The 22,228-nt window shown below is 49.4% G+C and overlaps 1 protein-coding gene across 1 annotated transcript in view; it reads left to right on the top strand.

The window, feature by feature from the left end:
• Positions 1-20,348, top strand: part of SPATA22 (spermatogenesis associated 22) — a 752,003-nt gene extending 731,655 nt beyond the window's left edge. Inside the window, exon 5 of the mRNA XM_069613933.1 lies at positions 20,051-20,348. Within this exon, the coding sequence (XP_069470034.1) occupies positions 20,051-20,242 (192 nt within the window). The 3' untranslated portion in view covers positions 20,243-20,348. The remainder of the gene's footprint in view (positions 1-20,050) is intronic.
• The last annotated feature ends 1,880 nt before the right edge of the window (positions 20,349-22,228 follow it).

Below are 22,228 nucleotides of genomic sequence, written 5' to 3'. Positions count from 1 at the left end.
CAACACTGCCCTTGCCCACCTCCTCTCGGCCCTTGGTCCTTCAAACTCCCCTCCTCCTTGCCCTCGGAACCCACCTCATCCTCTTGGTGGCCCTCCTTGCCATTGGGATCCTGCATACTGTTGATGTCCTCCCCACTGTCCTTGCCCGTTGTCTCCCCATACAGCCGCCATCCTCGCCTGTGTGGCAACAGAGGCACATCCCTCTTCTCCCATCTGTTCTGGGGCGGTACTACTGATACCGCGGCTACTTTCTCCAGTTTGTTTTGTACTAGTTTTGGTTCCTCGGCCTGTCTATTTTGAATAGTTTCCTTTTCTCTCTCTTTGATCCTCCTACAATGGTGCACTATGATGCTTTGAATTTCAGGCCAACCTTTCGCTCCCACCCCGCTATCTTATATAAGGCCTTCTGTACATCCTTGGGGAGTGCCCGCTTTATAATGAAATAAAACAGGGATGTTGATTGGTCCCACGCGGTGCCCGTCTCTGCTCTCCACAGCTGTTGGACCCGAAGAATGAACTGCACAGCATCTTCCTCATCTCCCATAGTGCATTGCATTATTGAGTGTAAATCGGGAGTATCTGGGATGGCTCTCCGCAGTGTATCCCACACACGTGCCCTAATATTGTTGAATGAAGCCCCATCGTGAGTGTCATTACTTATTGTTACTCCCGGATATCCTGTTTTCACCCACACGGATTCCGCCTGATGTCCTACTGCAGATACCAGCAGGCTCTTAATGTCTCCTATAGCTATGGGCACCCCTGCAGTGTGTTTCTCAGAGGCGTAAATCAATTTTCCAGTGCCCGCAGTGAGTGGGGGGAGGGATTTGAGGAGGTTGTTCTTATCCATCTGTGCCCAAGGGACATAATGTGGCCGACCTGCTCCTTTGTGAATCAGGGGGATTTGTAGTTTTGATTTTACTTTCCCACCTTTTACTCCACTTCCTTTCTTTTTCGCTAGAGATTTTCTCCCAAGTCTTTCTCGCAACCTCCCTTCCCACGTTCCTTCTGCCCTTGGTGTGGTTAGGTGTATTTGCTGAACTCCCCCCTCTGCTCCTTCTTCCCAGTCATCGAAATCACTCAAGTACTCCTCCTCCCTCACTGATCCCACGTTCTCGTACCCCAAACTATCCGTTTCACCCTCCCTTTCTACGCACACAGCCAGAAGGGGGGCGCTGTCAATCCTAAACAAAAAATCTGCAGATTTCCATTCATCTTTCTGTGGGGGAGGTGGGTTTGGGGGCAGCAGTGCACTCTCTGATCCTCTTGCTGCTTCACATGCCACTCGTAATCTAGCTATCTCTGTACAGGTAGAAGATAATGCTACTTCAATGTCCCTCGCGCTCACACCTGTGTGGGTGGGAGTTGTTGTCGGTGGATTGTATGGTGGGGCCGGTGTTGTACTCGCATTTGCTATAGCATTTCTCCCTGACACATAGGTCGGATTTGAGTACCCCTCCACTGGTCGGGTTAGCAGTGGGTAAATCTTCTTTGGCTGCCCTTCCCTCTTCTCACTTTCTCCCATGTCAAGCGTGGGCAAGTTTTTCGATGCTATTTCTCTTTTCTCTCGGACGGGTGTTTCTTCAAACATCTGCCACAAATCTAATATTTCCCTTCGATTTTCGAGTGGCTTACCCTTGTATTTGGCAGTCAGGTATGTGGACATATGATCAAAGGCACCCTTGTCGAAGGACCCTTCCTCTGGCCAGGAGTAGGGCATTCCTTCCCCCTTTGTTTCCGTCACCCATTGTCCATGGTATTTCTTAATCTTGTCACTGTACAGGGGCTAGGTTTTTCATATATGGGTTTGGGGGTATCTGTCCCCATGGTTGTCGTTTGTCCAAAGTGTGTGTTACAGTAATTATTTGTGCAGTGTTTTTTCCCATCTGTCTAAATTGTCAGGGTACACAGTGTCAATCAATTGCTATTTGCCACACGCATGTTAAACTATCTTTTACGTTGTCAGACAATGTGGACACAATGGTTTTTAAGGACATACAAACATATACCTGACAAATATTTTTCCTCCCCCTTTAGAGCATTTCCCCCTTTAGAGCATTTCGCCTCCTTTCTTACACACTCCTCATTCACACCCTACCTGCCCCTTCTGGGCCTCCTCCATTCATATGAAAAAACACTGAAAATAATAAGCTAAAATAACAAGCAAAATCAACAACCTCTACTTATTCCCAAACCCTCAAATTATATGGGGCTCCTAAATTTCTCTGTATTCGTATTTTCCTGAACTGGTTGGGTCAGTGCATTGTGGCTGCCACCTTCTACCCCCTCTCGGGAATAGACTCTCTTTCCTTCTGCTGTTATATTCTCTGTATAACTTAACATTCAAAGAAAAAGAATAAAAAATGGCCATAAAAACATCCACAGTCAAATAATCAATCTACTTGTTCACATTCAGTCACTGCGTATCATACTGCTTCATACCCAAACCCAGACATTGGGCCTCATTACGAGGTTGGAGGTAAGGGATAAACGATGCCGGTAAAGGATTACTGGCATCATTTACCGCTGCGGGCCATTACGACCCACCAACCCGCTATTAGAGGCACCGTAATTAACAGTGCCTCTAATAGCGCCATGGGGGCGGGCACGCGACCTCACATGGCGGCAATAGCGGCATGGCATAAACAGGAGCTGAACACAAGTAATGCGGACATGCTAATAACGGCCTACAGAAGACAGAAAAGTACCTTAACGGCATGGAGCAAATACCGGCATCGCGGACCACCCGTAAATGGCCATGTGCAGTGTTCACAACTGCCACAGGTGCACACAATCAGCACAGGTGGAGGCAATATAGACTGGGCCAGCACAAAAGGGGCACACCCCACTCCTTCCCACACCCAGTCACACACCAAAATGATTCCAATACTACTAGCAATGCTGGGGCTGGAGGACATGATTGCAGTGGAACTCCAGCAACAACAACTACAACAGGCAGCACAAAGGAGAGGCAGGAGGAGAAGGAGGGCAAGGCAGGCCCAGCATGCCCCACCAGTGCAGTCAGTGGTACCACGCAGGGAGCCCCCAATCCCTCGCATCAGAGCCAGACCATTCAATCTAACCCCTGAGCAGATCCACACCTTGTACCGTCTGGACCGGGACACCATCACTACCATTGTGGACATGATACATTACAACATTGTCAGCCTGATTGAAATACGCACCGCCATCCCACCACTACTGAAGGTAGTGTCTGTGATCCACTTCCTGGCCACAGGCACCTACCAGCACACAGTGGGGCACATGCATGGCATATCACAACCATTATTCTCACGTAAACTGAACCACATGCTTGATGCCCTCCTGAAGCACACAGGCGACCACATTTTCCTACCACAGACAGCCCAGGAGTTCTCCAACACCAAAGTTGGTTTCCATTCACTGGCCTGCATCCCTGGCTGCATTGGCGTCATCGACTGCACCCATGTTGAATTGGTGGTCCCACATGCCATGGAGGTAGTGTACCGCAACCGTAAATTATACCACTCCATCAACGTGCAAATGGTATGTGACTCAAAAAAGATCATCACACATTGTTGTGCCCGATTTCCCGGATCAACCCATGATTCAATGGTCCTGCGGAACTCCACAATACCACGCTACATGGAGCGACACGCAGGGCACAGATCCTGGCTTCTCGGTGAGTTGCATGTCAGGCTCATGGCATCGCGATGTGGGTAGGTGATTGGGGGGTGAGATGCATACTTCACCTGGCTGAGATGTGGGGGGGGGAGAGATGAATACTTCACCTGGCTGAGATGGGGGGGGGGATGCATACTTCACCTGGCTGAGATGGGGGGAGAGATGCATACTTCACCTGGCTGAGATGGGGGGGGGACAGATGCATACTTCACCTGGCTGAGATGGGGGGAGAGAGATGCATACTTCACCTGGCTGAGAGTACCTGAGAGGATGGACCATGCCCATACCCCAAAGCAGGCCAGACCGGACCTGACACATGACCCCAAAATGCAAGATGTAAGCTGCCCTACCATGAAAATGATGCAGTGCTACAACCATTCCATAGCCATCAACATGTGCACTGTACATAATCAGACCCTAGCCCCCGCAACACAATGCAGCTACAAGCAATTAGTATGGCCAATGCACAGCACCAAATACCATCAACAAAAAGGACAGTCCCCCATTACTGCGTACAAAGGAGTCACATGAGGCCAAAATACATTAACAAACCACTACACTAACACAGAGATCCACCAAAACAGCATGTCACCATTTGTCGTGCATAGTGAGATCATCATGAGGCTGCCATCAACGGTGACAGGATGAAAGCATACAAATAACTGCACATCACCCAGATCATGGGAACAACCAGCGTGGACTACCACAGTGCATGAGCACTCACAAGCAATAGGACCCCCCTTCGCCCACTTGACGATGGCACGCACACCTGTTGATAAGAGGAATACACACATAGCAGTCACATCATGTGTCTCTATTCATGCATGGATATGTGGGTGCAAACAGGAAATAAATGCATGATAGGGTGTCATTGATACAGGTCCCATATGATGTGATGACTTACACATAATCACTGTTGGCCACATGCAGGTGATGCAGGCTATCCCTTGAAGAGGTAGCTCCTTACCCCAGTCCGGAACCCGCAGAACAGACACGAGGAGGACTACAATTGTGCGCATACACGTACCCGTGTGTGATTGAGCAGACATTTAGCCTCTTGAAGGCACGGTTTCGCTGCCTCAGCAGGTCTGGTGGGGCGCTCCTGTACGGCCATGAGAAGGTGGGCAAGATCGTCATGGCATGTGTCATGCTACACAATATGTGCATCAGACGGAATGTGCCTTTGCCCCCTGACGCTGAACTGCAACCACCTGATGATGAGGATGAGGAGGGTGGAGATGGGGCTGCACTTCAGGGAGGCAGCGATGCACAGGAGGGACGTGCCATGCGTCAGACTCTGATTAACCAATGTTTCTAGCACACATGGATGGGGAGTGTGACATGGAGGTGGGACTCAGGGCACTGGGTGTGTCAGGGACATGGACACTGTAGACTGTTCACCAATAAAGCACACATACACAATAAGCAATGTCCACACATGTGAATACTGATTTCACAACAGGTGTATTCAAGAAATATAACATATCAAGTGCACAAGCCCTCCACCCCACACACCCTCTCCCCCTCCCCCACACACTCTCTCCCCCTCCCCTCCCCCCACAACTCCCCCACACACCCTCTCCCCCCTCCTCCTCCCCCTCAACTCCACCACACACCCTCTCCCCCTCCAACTCCCCCCTCAACTCCCCCACACACCCTCTCCCCCTTGCCCCTCCCCCTCAACTTCCCCACACATGGTGTGCACTGGCATGCACCATAAATGTACATGAGTTCAGAATGCCTGGTTGAACCTACACCCCTTCTCCTCTTCCAGCATCAGGTGGACCCCTGTCCGACCTGCGCAGGTTCTGCACAGACCTACGCAGGGGGCTGGACTTAGTGGAGCTGGCATTTGAGGATGTCCCAGGTTGTTCTACCACCTGTGCCGGACGCATGGCCTCCAATGCTGCCACCATTTGGGTGAGGACCTGCCTCACAGCTGCCAATTCACTACATATGTCTTTTGAGGTGGTCTCAATTGTTGATTTGAGGGATGATGCGCATTGCCTTATTTCCTCCCTTGCCTGGCCACATTCCATGATGTGCTGTGCCCTGTCAGCTCCTCCTGCCGCTGTTGGATTGCCCTGATCCCCTCTTGGCTGTTCCGGACACTGGTGGATGTATGAGGTGCTACCGATATGGTTGTTTCCTCCTGCATGCTTGGCGTGGGGCTGAAACTACCGGGCCATGACTCCCCAGGAGACAGCTCATGGCTGTTGCTGTTGTGTATGCTGGATAGGGAGAGGTGTGGTGAATGCGGGGGGCCTGTAGCGGTAGTTGTGCCATGTGGCAGACTACCTGCCTCGTCATCGGACACGGCTGCTGTGGCAGCTGTCTCACCGACAGTACTGCTGGCAGCCGATACAGTGCCTTCAGCCACTGGCTCCTGTGGGTTGGTGGCTGGTGTGGATGTTGTGGTGGTGGCCGTAGTGCATATTGGTGCTGTAGGTTTTTGGGTTGTCTTGCCCTTGCGCGGTAGTCCAGGTTGCCCTCTTCCCCTTGATGTTGAGGGGCGGTTTGCTCCCTCCATGCCCCTGGCCTTCTTGTGTGGTGTCACAGCATCCTCCCTGGTGTCCTGGTCATTGCTGTCTGATTGCGTGCCTGTGGGGGACCAAGAGAGGGAGAGGATCCGTGATGGGTCTACATGCATCATGCATGCATTGGGTAGCTGCATTTATATGGAATGGCAGGTGATTGACATTGGAGTAGTGACATACGGGTTGCTTGGCTTTTGGGTGGGTGATGCAGGGATGCGTCTGGGATGAAACATATATGGGGTGCATCATGCATGTGGACAAGATGGTGCTGTGCACTGCCTGTAGGCAGTCTTGCAAATATGTGTCCGGTGGATCCTGCTTTCCATCATTGCACTGTCAGTTCCGGGGGACATCATTGTGTTGTTCTATACAGTGTTTCATTTGGGACACCTACCTGCATCAGCCGATGACGGGGCTCCTCGCTCCATGTCCCCCACTCCCTCGATAGCCTCCATCCCGATGGTGCTTGCACAGATCTCCTCCCAGGGTTGCATCTTTATGGGGGAGTCCGCATCACCATCTTTTGCAACCACTCCTTCGCCTCTGGAGTCTTCCCATCCCCCCTTAAGCACTCCCTTGTGCATCCTCTTCTTAAGAAACCCTCTTCCGACCCCGCCTGCCCAGCTAACTATCGCCCAATCTCCATCACTCCCTTCCTGGGCAAGCTCCTGGAGAAACTGGCCATCTCCCAGCTCAACCTCCATGCTGAATCTGTTGGTAGTCTTCATGACCATCAATCTGACTTCAGAGCTGCCAGAAGCATGGAAACTGCTCTCCTGAACATCCGTGAAGACCTGCTCTCGAACCTCGACTCCAACACTCCGTGTGTTCTCATTCTGCTCGATCTCTCTTCTGCCTTTGACACTGTCAACCATGCCATCCTGCTCAACCGTCTCCGTGATAACCTGGGTATCACTGGTCAGGCTCTGGCGTGGCTGACCTCTTTCCTTTCCAACCGACCCTCCCAGGTCCAACTGGGGTCCTTCCTCTCTGACATCTTCTTCTCTACCTGTGGTGTCCCCCAGGGATCTAATCTCTCTCCCTTGCTGTTCAACCAGTATCTGGCACTCCTTGCCCACCGCATCTCCACTCTCTGCCCCAACTTTCAGTGCTATGCGGACGATACCCAGCTCATTTCAGGCTACCCTCGGCCTCCTCCTCTCCTTCCCTCATCTCCGACTGTCTGTCTGCTATCCAGGAATGGTGTGCCGCCAATGACCTCTGCCTTAATGCCAGTAAGACTGAGATTCTACTCATCGGCACACCCACTTCCTCCTTCCCTGCAGCGCTCTGGCCAGCCTCTCTTGGCCCGCTTCCTGCTCCTACTTGCAAGGCAAAAAACCTCAGGGTCATCTTCGACTCCACACTCTCCTTCTCTCCTCATATAACTGACGTCTCTAAGAAGTCTCACTACCAGCTGCACCTCCTCAGAGGTATTCTTCCCTTCCTCTCCTTCCCCCAGAAGCTCACGGTCTCCAGAGCCCTGGTTCTCTCGAAGCTGGACTACTGTAACAGCCTCTTCTCCAGCTTTGGATCTTTCATGGATTCACATGCTTAGAATATTCCCCGTCGTCAGACTGGGACCCCTCGGTACACATATATAGCCTTTTCCTATAGGAAAACTTCCGACACTTTTGTGTCCTATCCTTGTCCTTTTAGGACCCGCCTACGCATGCTCTGCAGGCCGTCCCAGTATAAGAGGCCCGCCCCCGCGGTTCCCCTTCAGATTTCAACCGTCTCCAAAGTAGTGGGATCTCCTCATGTTGTCTTACTATTTTGTACTAGGTTGCCTTATTGGATTTCGAGTACGATATGTCCTCTGTATCAGGAAAAGCGCTGTTCCGTCCATGCGCGACGTGCGGCTTGAAAAAGGTTTACGAGGGGGACGGACATATGGATTGTATATATTGCCTCCACCCTCACCATTCGGCGGATGCCTGCGACATATGCAAGGGTTTTTCTCAAAAAACCCTCAAAGACCGGAACCGACGCCTGGTGGCATGGCTGAATGAGGGTGCGGGGACATACCCCCCCTCGGAGGTAGGCTCCACACAGTTGGCGAAAACATCACGTCGCGCGGCCTCGTCGGAACCACCGGCGAAGAAATCTAGACCGTCGGAAAAAGAGTCGTCTGGAACTCACTCCACTACAGACTCCTCGTCAAAGAAATCATCCTCATCAAAAAAGCATGAGAAGGAAAGGAAATCCTCCTCTGGCGATCATCACAGATCGACCACGAGTCGAGAGTCGAGTAAAAGCGGGCACAGTGTGGAGAAGGCGGGACCGCCAAAACCACCTGCGAAGCCTGCGTCGTCGACGGCGATCCAGTCACCGGCCGCCTTCCCGCCACTAGCGCAAGGGGCATCCTCCGTCCCGTCGACAATGGCGTCGACGTGAGCCTTGTCGACAGGGGTCCTACAGGAGGCCTGGAGGCCTGAAGTCTTCGACCCTACCCCCCCAGAGGCTTTGCTACAAGAGCAAGCTATGTTGCTGTCCTCGGAGGACGAGAGCGAGAGAGTGCCTGGCCCAGCAGACCTAGGGCTACGAGCGGCTGCCAAGTCGTCGACGAGGGCATCCGTTACACCGGTATCTGCCCCTCTCCTCAATCCTCAATCGGTTTTGTCGTTGGATATTCTGTCCTCGCTTCAGTCCTTGCTACGGTCGTTGGACCCGCGACTTCCCTAGGCCAGCCTGCCACAGTCACCCGTCGACGAGCCGGGCCCGTCCCGTCAACCGCCGCACCGCCGCACGCCAATCTCAACACTGGCGCAGGAGGAAGGTGAGCTACAAGTCAGAGGTCTCTTTATCCCCCTCCAGGGATCCTACCTGGGAATCAGAAGCGGAGTTAGAAAACCCCAGAAGCCCAGCTCACCCGTCCCCTCCGGACGACATTGCGTCATTCCATTCGATGATGGAGAAGGCATGCAAAGAATTTGGTCTGTCCCAGGAAGAACAGAAAAAGGACTGTTTTTTGTTTGACCACATAAGCAAGAGAAGGAGGTCGGTGTTCTCGATACCGATACTTGACCATGTATGGAAAGAGGGGTTGCAGACAATGAGACACCCATTCTCAGAACCAGCAGTGAAAGGACGCCTAGAAAAAAAGTTTAAGGCTCCAGAGTCTACACCCAAGTGTCTATCCTCTCAACCAACACCAGACTCGGTGGTGTCGGCGGCGGCAGCGAGGAAGGCAAAGGCACAGCACAAGTGCACGACTCCACCCGAGAATGAAGCGAGACGCCAAGATGCCTTTGGATAGAAAGTGCTCTCCGTGGGAGCGACCACAGTAAAGGCAGCAAACTCTCTGGCAATTGTAGCCAGATACTATAGGGAGATGTGGCACAGGCTGGCTCCGCTGCTTGACCATCTTCCGGAACAACAGAGGAAGGCGGCGATGCTACTGGTCCGAGAGGGCGAGGAAGCCTCAAATCACGCAATAAACATCACGGTGGATCTTGCTGAGTCTGGCTTCAAGCAAGTCAATAATGGGGTCGTATTACGTCGACAGTCATGGCTGAAGTGTACCTACTTCAGACCAGAAGTACAATACAAGGTCTTAGATATGCCTTTTGAGGGAGACCTTCTTTTCGGTGAGAAGGTGGACGAGGCCCTAAAAGGGATGAAAGAAGATTCGGACACGCCACGGTCTTTGGGTGCCCTCCAGAGTGGCAGAAGCTACAAGTCTTTTCGCCCCTTTAGAGGGGCTTCAGGTAATTCAAGATTCTCTTCTGGAGACAGATCCTTTGCCAGATCGGCTTACCCCTCCCAGGGATACCGACGTGCCTCACAATCGGCTAACCGTCGACGAAACTTCCAGTCTTCCAGAAAACGACCATCATACCCATCGTCGGCGAGAGACAAGCAAACTAAAGATCAGCAGTGACGTTCCACAACTCGTTCTGGGGGGAAGAGTTTCAGCGTATGTCGACGAATGGGAAAGGATAACGACGGACCAATGGGTGTTAGACACTATAAGACACGGACACTCTCTTCAATTCAAACACAGCCCTCCGCAAATTCCACCTGTGTTCACCGCTCTGTCCCATATGGAGGCACTGCAACAAGAGGTTACACTCATGTTAGCGAAGGGAGTGATAGAATTAGTTCCAACATCACAGAGAGGCCAAGGAGTCTACTCAAGATACTTCGTTGTAAAAAAGCCGAACGGCAAATGGCGTCCCATTCTGGACTTACGCGAGCTCAACAAGTCCTTAAAGAGCCTGAAATTCAAGATGCTCACTCTGCAGGAAGTGATCCGCGCAGTTCAAAAGGGAGATTTCCTGGCGTCTGTGGATTTACAGGACGCGTATTTCCATATTCCAATGTGTCGGAAACACAGGAAATTCCTACGTTTTGTAATAGGGCGAACCCACTACCAATTCACGATTCTTCCTTTCGGGCTCAAAACCTCCCCCAGAACGTTCACAAAAGGCCTGGCTCCAGTGGCGGCCTGGCTAAGGAAGCAAAGCCACCATGTATACCCATACCTCGACAACTGGCTGGTAAGGGGATCCTCCGCAGCGTCGACTAACACAAGTCTGCAAGCCACCATGCAGCTTCTACAACGGCTAGGATTCGCCATAAACTTCGAGAAATCCTCTCTGCGGCCATCGAGAACGCTGGTATTCTTGGGGGCACAGTTCGAGACTCAGCTAGGGCTGGTGAAACCTTCTCTCGACAGGACCTCGAGACTCATTCAACAGGCGGCCCGGCTACGGCGAAACACCAGGATCTCAGTGAGAAAGTATGTTTCGGTCCTAGGGGCCATGGCATCCTGTATCCATCTGGTGAGAAACTGTCGACTTTTCATGAGGCCAGTCCAAGAATTCCTCGCAGACCGATGGACACAGGCTCAGGGATCGTGGTCGGACAGGATAACCGTCGACGACGACAAGCTACTTCGGACCCTTCAGTGGTGGCAGAGCTCCCACAATCTGAACAAAGGTGTGCCCCTACAGGAGCCGGAGTTCCAGAGCACCATAGTTACGGATGCGTCCCTAACCGGATGGGGAGCGCTCATGGGTGCTCTCCAAACGCAAGGTCGCTGGTCTCCAACGGAGTCACTCCTACACATAAACGTACTGGAACTCAGAGCGTTACGATGGGCCTTGAAGGCGTTCCTACCACACATCAAGAGGTCGCGGGTGCGGATACTGACCGACAATACAACAGCCATGTTTTATCTGAGGAAACAAGGAGGGACACGATCAAGGACTCTCTCCATAGAAGCCCAGAAAACATGGCATTGGGCATCGAAGCACGATATCTCCCTCGTGGCTCATGACCTTCCAGGAGTGAGGAACTGCCAAGCCGACTCCCTCAGCAGAAACATGGCCCAGATACACGAGTGGGAAATGGACACGGGTCACTTGAAGAAAGTGTTCGAGAAATGGGGCCACCCCCCTCTGGACGCCTTCGCGACCAAAGAAAACAAGAAATGCGAGAAATTTGCAAGCAGGTGGCCCCAAGAGGGTTCGGAGGGAGAGGCGTTCTCCTTCCCATGGACGGACATGTTCCTCTATGCTTTTCCCCCGTTTCCCCTCATACGGAAAACAATACAGTGGATACGCAGATACAATTGCCGGGTGATTCTAGTGACACCATACTGGCCGAGGCAACCGTGGTTCTCAGACCTCCTCCATCTATCGCTGGAACATCCCATAGCGTTTCCGAAAGTCCCGAACCTTCTATCCCGGGACAGAGGCACGGTGTGGCATCACGACCCGGACAGTATCAACCTTACGTCCTGGCTCCTGACTTCTCGGAATTCGGGGCTTTAGACATTTCAGAGGAGTGCCAAGAAATTCTGCAGGCGGCTAGAGCCCCTTCCACTAACAAATCCTACTCCTATAAGTGGCGGAGATTCTGTGAATGGTGTAGAAAACAGCGGGACCTTCAACCATTGTTGGTGACGCCGGAACAAGTTCTACCTTACCTGCTCCTCTTAGCAAAAAAAGGATTGTCCCCCTCATCGATAAAGGTACACCTGGCAGCCATCTCGAGGTTCACAAGGAAGAGGCAGTCGTCTCCTCTATTCAGTGACAGACTGGTGAAACACTTCATGCGGGGTTTATTTCAAGCCTTTCCCCCGGTGAAACGCTTTCCCCCGGCGTGGAGCCTCAACACAGTGTTGGCAGGTTTGATGAAACCGCCTTTCGAGCCTATGGCCACGTCCGACATGAAATTCATTTCGTGGAAGTTGGCATTCCGGATAGCTATCACATCAGCCAGACGTATCTCGGAACTACAAGCGCTGGTGGTGGACCCGCCCTACCTAAGATTCTTTAAGGACAAGGTAGTCCTGGCGACTAACCCTACGTTCGTCCCTAAGGTTCCGACGGTATATCACAAACACTCATCCATGGTTCTGCCTACTTTCTTCGCCACGCCATCGTCGGCAGCAGAAAAAACTCTTCATACCCTGGACGTTTAGAGGGCTCTGAAATTCTACCTACATCACACACAAGACATCAGGGCTACTCGGCAACTGTTCGTCGCATATGGTCTGTCGACGAGAGGTAAAGCAATCTCGAAACAGGGATTGGCCAGATGGGTCTCGTCGACGATTGTTTTTTGTCACTCTAAGGCCGGAAGGCCACTGCAAAGACATCCTAGAGCCCATTCTACAAGGTCGATGTCATCCTCAACAGCGTTATGGGCCGGAATTCCGCTGACGGACATATGCCAAGCTGCGGCATGGTCAGTGCCCCACACGTTTACCCGCCACTACTGCCTTGCCAGGCAGCATGCGGATGACGTGCAGATGGGAAGAGCTGTCCTGCGCCATCTGTTTCAGTAAGGTAAGCTCCACGTTGTGGAGAGTCTGTTTTCTACCTTTGATGACAGTATACTTTCGGTGGGAAAGGTTATATGAGTAAACTTATTACTGCTGCGCATATGTGTTGAGTAGTAGGGTGAGGGTGCGTTACATTGCATTCTCACCACCGTCTCAAGTGTTACTGCTATACAATCTATTCTAAGCATGTGAATCCACGAAAGATCCAATGCTGGAGAAGGGAATAGTTTCTTACCTGTAACTCCATTTCTCCAGCATTGGTATCTTTCATGGATTCACATGCGCCCGCCAAGCCTCCCCGGGACTGCAATGTATGTGATGGATAAGTTTAACCCTTCCTACTTTGGAGGGGCCGAAATCTGAAGGGGAACCGCGGGGGCGGGCCTCTTATACTGGGACGGCCTGCGGAGCATGCGTAGGCGGGTCCTAAAAGGACGAGGATAGGACACAAAAGTGTCAGACGTTTTCCTATAGGAAAAGGCTATATATGTGTGCCGAGGGGTCCCAGTCTGACGACGGGGAATATTCTAAGCATGTGAACCCATGAAAGATACCAATGCTGGAGAAATGGAGTTACAGGTAAGAAACTATTCCCTATCTTAATCTGCCTGCCTCTACTCTCTGCCCTCTGCAACGCATCCAGAACAGGACTGCGAGACTTGTCCTTGGCCTCTAGCCCAGGGACCGTATCTCTCCAGGACTGAAATCTCTACACTGGCTCCCTGTGGCTGCGAGGATTAAGTTCAAAACCCTCTGCATTGTCCACAAGGCCTTCTGGGGCCTGGGGCCTAAATACCTTCAACTCTCTCTTCCTAAATATCTTCCTTCCCGAGCCCTTCGCTCATCTGTCTCCAACTCCCTCAGGGTCAGCCGCTTCTCGAAGCAATGAGCTGGGGGTAGATCTCTCTCTGCGGTAGGGGCCTCCCTCTGGAACAGCTTTCCTGCCTCCCTGAAACTTGAGGAGAACCATCTTCGGTTCTGGAAGCACCTCAAAACCTTCCTCTTTGCTTCTGCTTTCTCTCTCCCTCTCCCCTGCTAATTCTTCATTGAAACTGCACTGAACCTGCACCTGGGCCACTCTCACCGACCTCGGTCCTTGGCCCAGCCACTCTCCACTTTCACTGCCTCCCTGGCAACCCCTGCACTGCGGGACTGTCTCTGCATCCTTTACAGCCCCCCCCTCCCAGCACTTGTCTGCACTTACCTTGCACTTGCCACCAGCTGGCCCTATTTATTATTTATTTTTTATTCTACTTACCCTGTTCAGCACTTCCCCCTCTCCCCTTCCCCTTGCACTTTTTCCCTTCCCCCTACCCCTGCACTTGCGCGATCTGAATGACACCTGGCCTAGTAGGATCGTTGTCTGTCTTTCCCCCCTGTTCCCCCCTCCCTGCCTCGTCGCGCCTTGAAACACTTGTGTATAGGCGCGTTGCAAATGCCATATCATATCATATCATATCTGTTGCCATCCCCTGCTTACGTTTGGCCGAGAGGATGTTGCGGACACTTAAGCGCAGGTCGTCACAGCGCTTCCGGACATCTTTAGGTGTGCGCGGGGTGGTGCCAACGGCACTCACTTTCTCCGCCACCTCAGCCCATATCTCCTTCTTCCGCTGCACTGCAGGTCGAGACATGTTGGTGGAGAAGATGACATCCGCATTTTCTGCGAGCGTCTCGGCCAGCTTGTTTGTGTACGCGTACTCGGAATCACCCTCTAATAGCGGCCTTGTAGCAACACAGACACACGGTATTTGCTCCATGCCGGTAAGGGCCGTAACTTGCCTCCAACCTCGTAATGAGGCCCATTGTTATCCCTTGCACGCTATACTCACATGTCCATGTTCTTCTGAAAGCCTCCGTTCACGGTTAATCTACAACACGTCTGGGCCTCTCCCTAGGCCACAGCCGGCTCTAACGAGCAGGTGGGTTTTTCGCAAAGCCGGATCCCACAAGAACCGCTTCTGCTGGGTATGCGTTTTGGGGGTCTGGTCCGGAGAGGCCCCTCGATATCGCTGCAAGTACAGGATCTAAGGAATCACGTCACAGGGTCACCAAATGAAGGCATAGACCTCTGTACGCACACTCCAGAGTAAATTCAACCTGCTAGGGAATAAAGCCAAGATTTAGTTTTGCAAGGATAACAAGGTTTTACTCATACAAAATACAAGTGTCAGCAAAGAACTCTGCTGCCCGAGAGCGCCCTGCCAAACATTACATGGGCAGTACATTAAGAAGGCCCAAAGCGTCATCAGTGACATCATTATATACAGTATGAATCTGCTCGGCTGGTTGGTGACACCCTATACATGGGCCTGCTCCATAGGGGATGCCAGGCCCTAATTGAATGTTTCTTCCATGTCGATCTTGGTGCACGTGGGTCAGCTGGGCTCATCCTTGCGGTGAAGGTCAGGGCAAACATTAGAAAAACTATATCTAATCTAACTAAACAACAGAAACCGGTTATTCATCCATTATGGCAGGCACATTTTACGCTCACCTGGTATCCACAGGGACGCCGCCCAGCCAGGTTACTCGCTGGTATGCTTCTCAGCTTTGCCCTGATGTGGTCTGCGGGGAAGGTTCTGCCTGAAAATACAGGAGAACTGTGTTCAAGACTGACCGACTGGAGTAAGTATCCTCCCTCCACCCCTGTATGATTTCAGTCCCTCTGGTGCCCTCTCCTCTCCTTGTGGTAGAATTAGGCGTGCTCTCCGTCCTGCCTTCTTTGCAGGTACGCGTTGTCTTTCATGGGCGAGTGCGGTCCAGTTACTTCACTGACGCCGGCCCGTTTGATATTGTTCAGGTGGGTTTTATTGCTGTTCTTTAATTTTGTTGCTATCCTGCATGCCTTTCTTTGTTTAAAATATTTCTTTTTTCTCCCTTTGGTATGCGGAGCTTCAGCGCGGCAAACTTGCTTGGTTGAGCCCCGCTAGTAAATGATGGCGCATTAAGAGCGCTATGACGCGGTAAGTAAGCGCTATGCGCAGCGCTGCAAAGTCTTGCCTTTGCTAACCTGTGTTTTCCTTCCTTGTAGGTCGCAGTGTTCTTCAGCGCAAGTGGAATGTCCGTAGTGGTGCCAGCCGAGAGGCGACCAACCAGGTAAGCCTTTTGAGCAGTTCGTAATTTGTAAATGTCTCTACTGCTTTCTTTATTGTTGCCTCTGTCTTCCTCTTTCAGGTCGTTCTGTCTGGGAGGCGTGCAGATTCGAGGAAGCTGTTCTCAGTAGCTGCGAGTGTTTAAAGATGAAGACTGCAGGTAAGATGCTGCTGCTAATGATGTTCCTTTTGTCTCCTTGCAGGTTCTGCTTCTCTGAGGTTCGAGCGAATAGCTGGACACAGTGAGCGTCACGTTGCAAGCTGCAAAGTAACGCAAAGCATGTTGTCTTGCTCGGGTGTGGTTTACAAAATAGTCCAGGTAAAGTAGTCCCTAGGCTACCACACCCAAAACACTAGACCGCATAGCTTGGTTCTTAAGAACCAAGCTATGTGGATGCCCCCAGGTTGGCTGAGAATACAATAAAGTAGTTCCCAAGCACATTGTTTTTCACGGTGTATGAGCCTGGCGCCACAGGCACCAGGACTGGCCCCATGAAGGCTTTTGAAGAGGATCCCAGGCTCTAGAGGCCTGAGTCCTGACTCCACCTGACCAATGGGTTTGCCAGAGGGGGTTTTGGGAGAGGGTCGTGACAGCACCTGGGCATGATAGGAAAGGGGTGTTAGAGAGAAAGGAGGATAAAATACAGTTATGTTGACCCCTACATCCAATGCTTCGTTAATACCGCAGTTCCCGCCTCAAGGACACCTCCTAAACCCCCCCGCCCCCCCCACCCCGGAGGGATTGATCTATGATTTACCCTTCCTAGTACCTCATGTTACAGGAGACGTGTGTTGCAATTGGAGAGGTATACAGTCATGCAAGATTTTAGATCAGATCTTAAGGAGATTAGGGCCTGGTGGTTGGGTCAGTGGAGTGTGGCTGGCTCCGGCCTGGCTGGGTGGGGGTCAGAGATCCCAATGGCAGTTTAGTGGAGATGGATGGACACAGCGCAGGGCCTGGTACTGTCTCGAGCTCTGTGCAGGGCACATTCCTGAATGTGATACTAGATATTCACAACACTGGAGGGACAAAAGGGAAATGGACTTCTGTGGGGACAGGACTTGTGCAGAGCTGACCTGCTCTGCCGATGGCTTGGTACCTCTGTGTGAACTCGGGATGCAAGTGCTGCAGCCCTCAGTGTGTCTGTTCTGGGTCTATTACAAAATGGAGTCGCATGGCAGAGATATGGCTAGGGCTATTCACCACCTTCTATGCGTTACACTGCCTTTATATGTGCCCTATGGGTGGGGGACAACTTCCCCCTTGTAGGTTATATCGCTTCGTATGGGGTTCGCCTAACTTGGAAGTGCCTAGGGGGGGCTGGGGGATAGACTCATTTCCATCCCAACAGAGGAAAGATAAGAACCTGAGTCTTGGAGGAATTCAGGTGAAGAAAGTGGTTAGACATCCAAGACTGGATCGCCAGAAGAAAGGAAGAGATGTTATCATGGATAGTAGGAGTAAACGCAGAGGAGAAAAGGAGCTAAGAATCATCAGCATAAACATTATGACAGAGACCAAAGGAAGAAATAATAGAGGTGAGGGGAATAGTGTATAAAGAAAATAGAAGGGGACCCAAAACCGAGCCCTGCGGCACACTTTGATTGAGAGGAAGGGTAGGTGATGAATCACCCGCCCAAGAAACAGAATAAGTTCAGTTGGAGAGATAGGAGCAAACTACTGCAGAGCAGAATTTTTAAAGCCAAAAGATTCAAGAGAAAGAAGCAATAAGGAGTGATCAACAGTGTCAACAGAGTGGAAGAGAGCTTGCCAGTATGGGAGTGACAATAGAGATTATGTTGGTGTAGAGAATGTTTACCAAGTCCAAGGCAGGGCACAGAGCACAAAGAGATCCTTTCAATGGTAAGAGGTCAGGATTCAAGGCAGACTTTTTTTATGCAGGGATACACATGTAGCCACATGTCTGCCCTTAGATGTCAAATCAGAGGAGAACGCCATAGTTGGAGGCACAATTTGAAGGGATTGAAGGACTGATCAGAAAAGTGGCGCTCATAGTGATTGTAAAGGGTTCATTTCATGTCAAAGAAGACTTAAATCATAGAGTAAAGACTTAAATCATAGAGTTTACATTGTAAAGGAGAGGGTAGGGTTGAAAGCTCAGACTTTGGCTAGAAAGGAAGCAGTGTAGTTGTGTTTGCATTTTTATTTAGTAACAGGGAGGTCTTGGGGACAAGAGTAGAGGGTGGATGGAGATAGAAAACTGAAAAAAGGGTGGCCAGAGAGAGGGAGTGTTATAAGAAGGGGCAGAAGATTTGAGTGCAGAGAAGATGAAGACTATGTCCAAAGAGAATCCGCAGCTGTGTGTTGATATTTTGTAGTGGACGACTATAGAGTGGTCAGAGAGGAATGAGTCAAGAAGCAGACTAGGGGCACTGAACATGTGCAGAAGGTTGAAATCAAGCATGACAATGATTGGAATCTCGGTGGGAAGGGACGAATGAGTTGGAGTCCTATGAAGTTATTACATGAGAATAATAAGTGGATGTGGGTCTAGACATTGTACTTTGAGGTGTTTGAAGGCACTTACCCTGCCGTGGTGGCTCCTCCTCCCTTCTTAATCCCCTCCCTCTTTCCCCCTCGCCCTTCCCCTCCACCCCCCTGCACTTCCACTTGCACAATCCGAATGTCACAAGGCCTAGTAGGACTGTTTGTTGTTGTTTTATCCTCCTCTGCTCCCTTCCTCCTTAGTCTTGTGGCACCTGGAAACACTTTCTGCTCTATAGGCGCCATACAAATATTCAATAAATAGATAAAATAGAGGTTAATTCAGCGGGGGAGAAGGGAAAATAGACAGGGTGTGTTCATCATTAAGCCTACCATCCCATATTTTATAGTTACCTGATGGTAGTTGAAAAATGTTGCCGAGCCGTATGGAATGTAGCATGAGTGGCTGTGTCATGGGTAGAATCCATGTACTTGTAATCACAATTACAGTGAGCACACTGCGATATGAGTCAAAGTGGTCCATAAGGAAGAATGTCTTTTTACATTGCGATTCAGTATTGCAGAGTGCCAGTCAGACTACCATGGTGGGGAATATCCGCAGGAGTAGGGGAGAGGGGATAAAGCTAGGAAGGAGGCAAGAGGGGATATGTGAGGCTGGATCAGTTATTACTTAGAGCAGGTACTTAGAACGGTGAATGCATAGGAGAGGGAATTATAAGGATAACATGGGGTTATCATGCATGGAGCAGTTGTTTGAGTTGAAGTTCCTAGCGTGTTGGAGGAGGTGATTCTTAGGAAGGCTTCTGAAGTTGCTGATACCAGGGGGTGGTGATGGTTTGCTGGGAGAATAGAGGGTCGTAACCCAAAGTACAATGGTGGGCTCGTGTTCAGCTGGCCAACTGCTTGACCTATTGTTGGAATTATGAAGTGTCAGCATGGCAAGATGCTAATGTACCAAGGATTGATACAAAGCAGTGATCTACCACAATGTTGGACTGTAAGAATTAATGCTTCACTCAAATTAAGTGTACCATCTCACATTTACTCAGTATTTCCCAATTGTTCTTACTTATTTTATGAGAGAAGCACATGCAATCGTTAATGAGGTTAATATCTAATGATTCATTCTTTGCACAGATGATATATTCGTATTTATTTAGAGATTGTGTTTAGTGCTGGACAAGCTGTCAACAGAGTCCTTTAGAATGATTTAAGACCATGGTTTAGATAACTTGTTGGATCCAGACTATTAATATGGTGAGTAATAAGGTGATACATTATAAAATCGTTCAGCCATGCTATGTACTACCAACAAATGAAGGTCATTTTATCCATTGGATAGCACTTTTAAGATGATCAATAATTGGAAAGTATGTTAGCATATCATTGTGAACATCTCTATATAGCAGTGTATGAAGAAGCTTAAGTCAGAACCCACCATACTTGTAGGAAAATAGACTAATCATTTTCTCTTTTTGTCATTTTGTACTAGGATCGGGACCTACCAAGACTAATAAGAGGTCGTGTCCACAGATGCATGGGAAATTATGACAAAAAAAAGAATCTTTTCAAATGTGTCTCAGTAAGACCTGCCTCAGTGGCAGAGCAGAAAATGTTCCCAAAGTTCATTAGAGCTTCAGACGCTGAAGTCAAGCAGTATGTACAATCAGTTATTGAGATGTAGATGTTTTGCCCAGCATTTTTTAAACTGGTTTACACTTAAGCATTTAGTAGACCACTCATAGACATAGTTTAACATTATGAAAACATGAAACTAGGACAATCGAAGCGTGAATGCAAGATTGATCATCTCACACTGTTTGTCTTATCCTTTTGTTTGTTTAGTTTAACGTTTTAAAACATTTCACTTTGCATAATTCGTTTTTCTCTGCTTTCCTTAGTCATTCTTTTACATACCAACCCACTCACTCGTTCCAAAGAGCCTCGTTAACCATTCGGTTTTCAACAAAATTTTCCAGAACTGCTTCGCCAACCTTGAAAAAGACATTTGTCGTCAGGAAATATGTTCAAATTCCAACCAATGGTATAACTAATTTTTTTTTAAATAGCAATAGTCATTTGAAAGTTGCTATGCAACCCTTTAAAAGGATTACCTCTTACCTTACCTTGTCGCTTAGATGCCACAGCAGTGCATGTGGCCAAAACAAACTTCAGCTAGGCCACACTATGTATATGGGCGTCAATGTACTTGAGTACCTGATGACATGTTTAGGATTTAGAAGCATTTTTCAGGTTTTTTAGTGAACATTCAAAATGTCTGCTCATACTGTACATAAACATACAGCCTGGCATAGTATCTTGTGCATATTCTTGTATCTCCAACCAGTTGTCTTTTTCATTAACGATAAGGATTTGAAACTCAAATAATTGCAGCAGATTTTGAAATCTCTCACAGGATACCATTCCTTTGCTGTTAAGTAAATTATTATCCTTGTGCGTTTTTGGTGGATTCATTTTAACATGTTTCTCCCTTATGGTTGAATTCTCATCTTTATAGTCCATGCAGGCTGCAGGCTTTGCACCTTTCCATATGATCAAGGTCTTCATCTGTGGCCAATCACCTAAATTAAAAGATTGTTCTTCTCCCCAATCCCACCTTCATCCCCGGACACAGCAGAAAAGTATTTCAGACTTGATATTACCTTCATTGGGCTCCAGGAATACTTTGCATGTAAGCCACGCTGCTGGGGTCATGTTTGTCTGGGTGCAGAGGTTGCCCAAAAAACGGGAACATGCCTAGCACGCTCTGAGACTACAACATGTCTTTCTATTAAACGTGGGAGTAATTATTTAGAGACAGTTAATGCTAACACAAGCATCCCATAATTTTCTGGATCCAATGTGAGAAAAGGATTGCAGTTAAAGGAGATTGTGCATTGCAGTGATTTATTTTGAAAATGTTTTTGCCTTCATTGTTAGGCAAGGAAGGTCAAAGGGAGACGACGATATATCATAATCACATTTGTTTCTGTTCTGAGAGATATCGAGGTGGCACCCTTGGTAAGAGAGACTGAGTGTGTCAGGGCTGAGTCCAGTACATTACGCTTACATAATGTTGGCGTTGTCATGCGTACAAAAACTTCTCTCACTCCAGCCATTTGTGGCGTATTAATGTGTTTGGGTGAGTTTGTTTGTGTGCAAGGAACTGTGTAAGAAATATGTATATTTGAGGCATACCTGATCTGTCAAGAAAAAATCTTTCAATGTACTCCAAGCAAACCTAAATCACATTATAGATAGAGTAGACCTGGTTAATTGCAACATTCCCTTGTTCTTCATGCACTAGATCAGTGGTGTTTAAGTAGCCATTTTGTATCTACCTGGGTATTTGAGACCATTTGGTGCCTGCCTGAATTTCTACAGAACAAAGAGCAAGTCCTCTGAAATGATAAATTTTCTTGAACCACTTTCTAGGAAGTTGCATATAACAGGGATGGTCTTCTTTACTAGCTTACATTTACAGCAGCACCAGCAATCCATTTTTATCGTGCAGAAATCGGTTTAGCCCTGGGCTTACATTTAAGAGATCAGATCGGAGGATATACTATACACCTTCAAATAATGCCACACTCTCTCTATTTCAAGTTCGACGCTTCATGTACCTGGAAAGTGTTCTTTACAACAAAAACATGTAATACTTTAAACCCTT

The sequence above is a fragment of the Ambystoma mexicanum genome, chromosome 9, assembly GCF_040938575.1.
Source record: "Ambystoma mexicanum isolate Mex_15411 chromosome 9, UKY_AmexF1_1, whole genome shotgun sequence".
Classification (NCBI taxonomy): Eukaryota; Metazoa; Chordata; class Amphibia; order Caudata; family Ambystomatidae; genus Ambystoma; species Ambystoma mexicanum.
Note: the sequence above shows the minus strand (reverse complement) of the source record. Positions and strands in the feature narration are given on the sequence as shown.